The sequence below is a fragment of the Trifolium pratense genome, linkage group LG1 (genome assembly GCF_020283565.1).
Source record: "Trifolium pratense cultivar HEN17-A07 linkage group LG1, ARS_RC_1.1, whole genome shotgun sequence".
Taxonomy (NCBI): Eukaryota; Viridiplantae; Streptophyta; class Magnoliopsida; order Fabales; family Fabaceae; genus Trifolium; species Trifolium pratense.
Window position 1 is genome coordinate 32,547,377 of NC_060059.1, and position 9,035 is coordinate 32,556,411.

The 9,035-nt window shown below is 32.9% G+C and overlaps 1 protein-coding gene across 1 annotated transcript; it reads right to left on the reverse strand.

The window, feature by feature from the left end:
• Positions 1 to 2,914: 2,914 nt before the first annotated feature.
• LOC123896969 (peroxisomal nicotinamide adenine dinucleotide carrier-like) lies at positions 2,915 to 8,149 on the reverse strand. The gene is made up of 11 exons (XM_045947437.1): positions 7,965 to 8,149; positions 7,752 to 7,877; positions 7,591 to 7,665; positions 6,987 to 7,117; positions 6,806 to 6,860; positions 5,898 to 6,050; positions 5,594 to 5,662; positions 5,251 to 5,358; positions 5,049 to 5,117; positions 4,654 to 4,708; positions 2,915 to 3,308 (listed from the first exon to the last, which is right to left on the reverse strand). The coding sequence occupies exons 1-11, from the start codon at positions 8,049 to 8,051 to the stop codon at positions 3,118 to 3,120; spliced, it is 1,119 nt and encodes a 372-aa protein (XP_045803393.1). The 5' UTR covers positions 8,052 to 8,149; the 3' UTR covers positions 2,915 to 3,117.
• Between the last annotated feature and the right edge of the window lie 886 nt (positions 8,150 to 9,035).

The following is a 9,035-nucleotide window of genomic DNA, read 5'->3' on the forward strand; positions in this document are numbered from 1 at the left end:
TTGATAATTTTAAGTATCTATTAATTTAATATAAATCTGATTGAATTAAAGATATTCTTTTATGTCATTTTACATTTATCAGTCAGTTGAACAGTTAATTTTACCTTAAACTAGCTTATCAGCCATAAGCCATCACCTATAAGCTATCAGCTATTAGACATCAGCTATAAGCTATATCTTCTCAGTCAACTGCTATTTTTGCCATACAAAGTCTTAATAGTTTTGCCAACAACTTGTAACGAAAAAAAGCGCTGTCAAAAATCAAATTTCTTGTGGTGATTGTTTTAAATATTGCACAAGCTAAGTTAATTGAGTATATTTTAATAAAAAGAAAATGTAGATTGAGTATATAAACTCATAATTTCAATTAGGTGGTGATTATTGGCATGATGATTGGCTTAACTATATATTTGGTCCCTTACGTTTATTTTAGGTTTCAATTTGGTCCCTTACGTTTAAAAATTATCAATTTGGTCCCTTACGTTTATTTTGGGTTTCAAGTTGGTCATTTTCGTCAATTTTGTCACATGTGGCAGTCAATTTGCATACGTGGACTGACACGTGGCACTTGGACACGCTGACACGTGTACTGTTCAAACATTGTTAGTGACAAAACTAACGGAAATGACTAACTTGAAACTTAAAATAAACGTAAGGGACCAAATTGATACTTTTTAAACGTAAGGGACCAAATTGAAATCTAAAATAAACGTAAGGGACCAAATGTGTAGTTAAGCCTTTTATTTTTTTTATAAGCAAATTGTTAGTTTTTTGCCCTTTAAAATTTTCTCCTTGCAAGGACTTGAATTCAGGATTTTCAACTCTTTAACCCTTAGCTCAACTAGCTTAACCAGTTGAGCTATCCATCCCACCCTGGCATGATGAATTATTAAACTATCTAAGAATGTGTCTTAATGGATTTGTTCAAGTAAAGTAATTTTTTGAGTAATAAATTTATATTTTTCTATTTAAATTATCTTTTTTTCGGTGACTAAGTTGTAAAGTTTTCAAAATGATGGGAAATTAAGAAGTATTTTGTATAAGCAAAAATTAAGAAATTTCAAATGACACCAAAAAGTTATAAATTTGAAATTCCTTCCTTTCATGTCAAAATTTTCAAATTAACTCCTATAAACTTTTTAACAAATTGACCCTAAAAATTCAAATTGGTCCTTTGAATTTTTAAAAATTGATCCTATATTTTTAAAATTTATAAAAGTGGTCCAAAATTGTTCCGCCTGAAAATTTTCTAATATTTTATCTAAATAAATGCATTTAGAAATGTTCCCAACCGGGCCAATGCCCAATGTGCGCGCGGCCCAAATACTCTAAAGTTCAACCCAAATCAACTTCATTTTGGTCGGTTCGCAACACTTTCAGGGCTGTTAGATTCATCTTTCGGCTCTCATTGCCCTATGCCAGTTATTGCCTCCCGTCACAAAAGGTTATAACCATCTCCCCTTATATAAAGACATAACTTCGACACCAAGATACACAATTATCACTTTTCATTTCATTCTTCCTTAATCGCATCCTGTTTTTCAGATACCTTCCCCATCGTAATCCACCGAACTAGAAACTTATCACCACCGTAAGTCTCTCAAGCCTAACCGTAGGCGTTATCGCATTCTAACCTGATCCGAATCAAAGTTTTGTGATAGTTGGTTAAAACTATGAAAAATTAATAAAGAATATTCAAAGTTTGTAAAATGCAAAACTACGTGGTTGATTGAATATTCAAAGTTTATTGTAATATCTTACAATTATTTGATGAAATGATGAAGTTTTTTTATTACTAGACATATAACATATGATTGCTTCAATACATAATTACGGCAATTTCAAGTGTTATGCACTTGTTCTGATGAGTAATTGGTTCAAAGCTTACCTATACCAAACTATTTAAGGATGAGTGGACTCTTAACTTACTAAGTAATGATTCAAAATGTAAAATACCTTTATCTGAAAAAATGACGTTTACAGAATAATGGATTTAAATATATATTTTGAAAATGGTGGGGGTTGTTGGAGAATTTCGAAAATATACTTGAAAGGCAATGCAATTGTTAGTTTAAAACAACGTGTCTCTTGATTTAATCTTGCAATCTTTTGTGAGCAAGAGTAAACCATATGTATTTTTCAAATTAACATCGCTGAAAATCTTTCAAGGGTTGCTTCCCTTCATCAATTGATATGAGTTTTTCTATAAATAGAGTCACTCTAAAGGTAGAAACATAGTACGAATTTCATGAGTAAAAAATTCTACCAAAAATATTCCTAAATCATTTCTTGATCTTTTCCCTAGTGCACAAGAGTAATCGAGGGAACTTTATTCTTAAAAATATTGTTGATCGACATGTTTGACATGCATGTGCAATAATGCATGTCAAGGTTTCTAAAATGTCTTGAAGAGAATTCGTCGGTTATGCCATTTATGTCCAATTTACATAAACTGATGGAACTTAAAACTTTGTGTGATGCACACACTCTGGAATGCATGTGCAACCACTATCATGTTTTTATTCATCTTAATACTTGTTCCATTTATTTGCAGCAGATATCCCCCAACGCAAGATATAAGACGACATACCCTAAGAGGAGAAACATCAGTTACATTAATTTACTATCATTAGATACATTTGTAATATTATTGTTTTATATCAATAGAAAGATTTTAAGATGTTTATTTTTATTATATCTTCCCATATATAAATCTATTTAGCTCAACGCCATTGAAAAATATATTTGATGTAGTTATGCCAACACAAAATAAAGACAACTTTTTTATCACTTATAAATTTTGATTCAAAATAATCAAATATCTACTTTTATACTAAAGTGACATGGGAGACAATCAATTATCTCACATCAAACCTTGTATCCAAAGGTTCACTTAGAGGTTGACAATTACATATTTTCAACAAAAAAATAATTTGACAATTTCCCAATATCTTGAACACATAATGCAATGTTTTCCAATGTGACACACATTTAGTAACACATGTCAAGAAGATAAGAACTTTATTCCTTGAGATTACAAGGTTAAACTCTTTCCACTGAACTGACACCTTAACAAACAACCTACTCGAAATATTTATATATCTAAAAGAAGTCAAATTAACTACTCAAATTTAATACAACTTTTTTGCTTTTATTTGCAAGAATCATGATAGCCTTAACAAGCTCCTCCTTTACCATGAATAATACAGAAGCAGCAAAAACACTCTGTACTATCTTTGTGCTCATCCCCTTATAAAAACCTGGCAATCCTTCATAACGGATCATTTTAAGAATTGCATCAAATGTACCTGAATTTATTTATAGCATTAGGAAAGGGAAACACATACTTTGATAATGTGGAAGATAACAAACAAAATAGTTAATTTAAGATAGCAGCTGAAAGATATACTGCAGTTTGAGAATCAACTGGAAAAAAAGTATGCATATAAGAAAAAAGAAATAATAACCGGTCTGCAACAACGATTTGGATCACAACATCCAGGTTTTTTATGTTACAGCGAATGAGGGCGCCAGATCAATTTCTAAAACTTCAACTATGATTGCTCTGATAAGTATGCAGATTATCAGCAAAAGCATACATATTAACACAGAAAGATAAAGCATACATATTAACACAGAAAGCATTGTCAATGTTTTCTACGGTGCTGTTAACAATTGCGAAAACAGTATCAGACGTCATAATATCAGCCAACAAAACCAAAAGTGGAACTCATGTGATGACTCAGATAACTTTGAAGCAAGCATGATTTAGCCAATTCTAGAAGGATATATATAATATATTTTGTTAGGGATTAATAATTGAATCTGTGAGTGCAGTTATCTTATGGTGGGAATGCATCAGCCTCATAATTGCAATCAATGAAAAGTTTAATCCTTTCATCCTTTATAACTTTATCTTTCCCTCTAAACTTTGAAGTCTGTCCCTACTCGAATCGGGTCGTATCATCTTCCCTGGTAACTACTCCACTCAAAATCAAGGCATCTACCGCTTGTAATGTTATTTTTCTAATTTTGAAATATCTTGAGAGAATGTCAAAGAAAATTGTTAGTCAAGAATAGATATTTTATGGGGAGTAATCACGTAAATTCTTAGAATTTGGGTTCGGCGTCCTAACTCTAACCCTTTAAAATCGGCTTGTAAGTTTAGGACTACTCTCACTTATCTGGAATGTGACATAAATGACCTGATAACTGGTGGTCCAGCAGATCTTAGATAGACTTTGATACCATTGGATGGCTCTAACTCAACTCTTGCAAAATCAGACTGCCCCCATTTATGTACGGTGTTTTAAAAACTGACCGGACTGGCTGGTCGAACCGGTTGAAGACCGGGTCCGGTTTTTAATACATAAGTTATGTAAATACATTTTCAAGCTTTATCACATCTAATCTAATGTGGGACTATTAACAGAAATCGTTAAAGAAATTTTTCGCCCTTTGATTAATTTTCTCTCCACTTTTGATACTAATAGAAGCAAGTTAAAACAACAGTTTTTGAAGTTCAAGGTACAATAGTAGAAACAGACTTATCAGTATCAAGTATCATACTGAAAGGATACGGCAATAGTGAAAAACATATTTAACAAAATCCAAAGGAAAATTAAGTTATATCTCATCTATCAAAAGTCAAACCTGAGTATCTTAACGAGTTACTTCCACCAATCTCCTGTTTTGCTTGAAGCCTTGACTGCAAGGATCGAAACATGATATAATGAGTCTAGTAGCATAACAAGAGTTTACGATGCTCGTGTGCTTATAAGTTTTTCCCTGCAGAATGGTGACTTCGATACATACTTCCGCACAAAAGACTATAAGTGTCTACCTAATAAGTTTTTCAAACTCGAGTTTCTATGTAAACTCGTTCTGCCTCGGTGTACTCTTAAACTCGACGCATAGACCCATAAGTGTCTACCTAATAATATTACAAATACGTACTACTCATGATGCTTTACTGAGTTTGAGAAGAACATTCATATACTTCTGATACTAATTCACAAGAAAATGAAGGAACTATGTATGAGTTTTACCTTGACAACCAGCAAAGGGTATGTTGTGACAGTAGCTCCAAGTTTTGCTATCGCTCCCACGATAAAGACCTTTTTGAATGACAAGAGGATGCTTACTGATATAGACACGACAAGAAAAATATACAAGCAAGTGACATCAAACAAATTAAAATGTTCTCCCAAGTCATGCTTTCCACTTGTATATTTCTTAAGTATTCTATACCTCCAAAGCAGTTATACTTGTGTCTCCCTGCTTCTTAGCAGAGCGTTTCGCCCTTAGACGCTTTAATGAACTCTCATAAATCATAAACTGGATAGATGGATTGCATACCTATAATGAAAGTTCCGAATCATATAACAATTATACAAATATTGTATATTAACTGAATCAGTGTTGTCATATAGCGTAGCAAAATTTGAACAAATTGCTATTGTTATGTGATATGCCTATGCCTATAGGGGTGTTATACCACAGTAGTGCAGCAAAGTTTGAACAAATCGTTATTTTCCGCAATCGATAATTCACAACACTGAACTGTATCAATACGATAATTGGTAAGACTAACCATAATAAGAGCAGGGATGACACCTTTCCAAAATCCAACTATACCAGCTTCATTATATACTTCATTAGCCTTTTCATCAAATCAAAACTTCATATTAGCAACGATAAAAGTTAAAGCACTCATGTAACTGCGAATGTGAATTTACAACCTTAGGTGTAGTATTGTTAAAAGTATCATGCATTCTGAGATTTAGAATCTTCTGAGATTTGAATAATGAAATTTCAAAGTAGTTACAATTTAAATTTGCAATTTCAAGCAAATAAGGAGAGGGAAATGAACAAAAATGAGCAAAATTGACACTCACTGCATGTATAGTCCCAAATGGTTTAGGTTTTGTAGAATTTAGTTCTTCTAATCTGTCTTCCAATGTTGAACCTGCTAACATGCTTTCGGAAGCAGCCTTTCTTAATAATTCTTTCTTTTCCTCCATGATTTTTCTCTCTGCTTGATTATGTGTCTAAAATCAAAATATAAAATGTCAATCATAATAAAAATGGACCCAAAACATGGATACCAAACGACACTAACATTGACATGTCGGCACCGGTAATATTTTTAGAAAAAAATAATAATTGAACGTAACCACATGTGTTTATGTCGTGTCGGACTCTAACACGGGTTTGACACCTAACACGTATTCAATCAGAAGAGTGAGTGCTACATTGGTATCAACAAGAAAAATGAATAACGGCTAGCTATTTTAAGCATTCAGAGTCTATTGACTGTTCTCCATTTCGACTCTGCCGCATAACAATGCTTACATGTGAAAAATGTCTAGTTATTTCTCTTGACGATTACATAACCAAGGTTGTGCATGTAATGCATCGAAGTCGATAACATGTGCATCCATGATTCCAAGGATAGAAATGTTAGTTTTTGTTAAGAAATCTCACATCGGTTGTGAGATGGCCTGAATATATGTTTATAAGTGAGGGCAATCATCACCTTACAAACTGGTTTTGTGGGGTCAAGTTAGACCCAACACTCAATTCTTAGATGGTATCCACGCCCCAAGCCCAATAGTGTTGGGCACGACAGGGTGTGCCTGAATATATGTTTATAAGTGATGGTATTCCTCACCTTACGACCCAATACTCAATTCTATTATGAGGAATACAAACTATACAAGTTGTACAGATCGGAAACACATAATAAGTAACCAATTTTGAATGACATGAATTGCATTTTACAAACTGAAAAATCATAATGAACCTGCATTCGAGTCACCAGAACCCAAATTGGGTTTGTGAACAGAACATTTAAGGACCTGCATAATAAGACAACGTCAATATGAATATGAATCAAATACATGGAAGTGAGGTTCACTATCACATATACAATACAATGTAACACTTCAAATGAAAAAATAGACATGGTGCAAAATGATAATCACCCTGCAATAGCAGCTACAACGAGCCAGCCAAACATTCCAACAGTACCATCTCCATGCCCTTTGAGTTTCCTTGCTGCTGCAATAGCCACAGCCTTGTTCTTAAAAATTTGATAGAAGAAGTAGTAAATCCCCTGACAACATTTGAAAAAATAAGCATTGAAATGTAAGTCTAAAATTCCAAACACGGCAAACTTATTGAGTTCGACAGGTCTGTGTTTGTGGTCCGTGTCAAAATCAATGCTTCATAGTTCTAAAGTACTCCCTCCGTCTCGTAATAAGTGTTACATGAGCATTTTTTAATCTCAAAATAGTTACTCCACTAACATACCCTCTTTATTTATTGAATTTCACTCCACTTAACTCGACTAACTACAATTAACAAAAGTGTTTTCGTAAATGATACTAATTTTACCATTGAAATCAACGCAACTAATCATTTTAGCAAGAACTGGACACAATCGAAATGTGACATTTAATCTGAAACATTAAGTTTAGACAAATCATTAAAACTTTGGTAATAGGATACATTATGAGACAGAAAGTACTAGTCGAAAACTATGAAACATGGAAATTCATAGAATTTGAAAAAAATGAAATTGCTAACCTGAGAAGCAGCAGTTCCAAGAAGAGAAGGCTTAAGGCCACTATAAAGTCCACCCCAACCTTCATTTCCAATAACCTAATAAAGGGTCATACTAAAAATACTCAAAACATCATAAAAAAACCAAACAAACAAAAAACAAAAAGAGTAAAATTCATTTTTACCTGAAATATCTGAACAAAAAAACCAGGAGAAGAAGAAGAATCAGTGGTTGTTGTGTTGGAAGATTGAGGAAGCAAACTTTGCTTGTTCTTCTTAAGTGTTCTCTCAGTTTGTTGGCGTGTATTAACCTGAAAAAATGCAATGAAATTGAATTGAATCAGTTAAAAAGCTCAAATGGTTAGAAATTAAGGAATCAGGAAGAGAAATTAAGGTACAGCTTGAAGTGGATAAGTTAATATTTGAGCAATAATTCCACCACCAGCACCAGCTAAACCATTTGCTATGGCGTTTGATTCAGACATGGTGAAGTGAAAATTTGTTGGTTTTTTTTGTTTATCCAATTTCTTATATTATATGTATTTTAATGTATTTGATTTGTTAGTTGAATTTAAGTAAAAGACGGGTAATATTTGTGTTCTAACCGCAACTAACTAACTTACACCTATCTCTTTAAAAAAAAAATAAATAATTGTGTGATTGGTAGAGTAGAAGTAGGAAAGAGAGAAATACGTGAGAGAGAAATTGAAGAGAGATGAAATTTGGAAGCTTGGGAGTATTCATGGGGGGGTCTAAAGAGAAATTTTTTCCAAATTTCCACATCGATCCAACATTGTAGTGACTTCTATAGGCTAATGCATTCGGTTGAATTAAATGTTGATTTTGATCAAGGAGATTTACTTTTTGCGCCCACTAGAAATCATCACGTGTTCCCTAAAATTATCGACATAACCTCCTCGCATATTCTAGAATGCGAGCACCGTTCACACCCTATTTTACGAGTGATAACTTTATTTGACTGAAGCTCAATATTTGCACCCCCATGAATGAAAATATTATAATTCGCACTATGCGAACTCTTTTTTCATTCAAATGGGCGCAAACGTTGGGTTTGAGTATAAAAATATTATCACTCACTATTTAAAGTGCGAACTGAAATAGAGTTTTTTAGCCCATAATCAAGGGTTACCACTTTTGAGAGTTACACGATCCAACACATCGGTGAATCATGTATATATAGTTTTCAAAAATTAATTGTCATGTCTATGTCTATTTTTATAGATTAGGTCAATAAAAGATGATATTCCTTGAATTAATCTGCACGATGTAAATCGTTGAGGATCTTATGATGCAATTTAATTTCTAATATTATTTTGTTATCTCTATATGTATTGCTTTTTATAAATTGATGAATTAATTTACTGACCCTAATGTTAGGTAACAATTGATTAGTGACCCTAACTTTCGACCCGTGCAGTTTTCAAAAATTAATTGTTATGTCTATGTCT

What these genes read in the sequence shown, in the direction of transcription:
- LOC123896969 (XM_045947437.1), bottom strand. Translation starts at nt 8,051, where the DNA reads ATGTCTGAATCAAACGCCATAGCAAATGGTTTAGCTGGTGCTGGTGGT. An exon ending in TTTTTGTTCAGATATTTCAG is followed by an intron (nt 7,666 to 7,751) that starts GTAAAAATGAAT and finishes ACCCTTTATTAG; the next exon opens with GTTATTGGAAATGAAGGTTG. An exon ending in TTGGAACTGCTGCTTCTCAG is followed by an intron (nt 7,118 to 7,590) that starts GTTAGCAATTTC and finishes AAATGTTGTCAG; the next exon opens with GGGATTTACTACTTCTTCTA.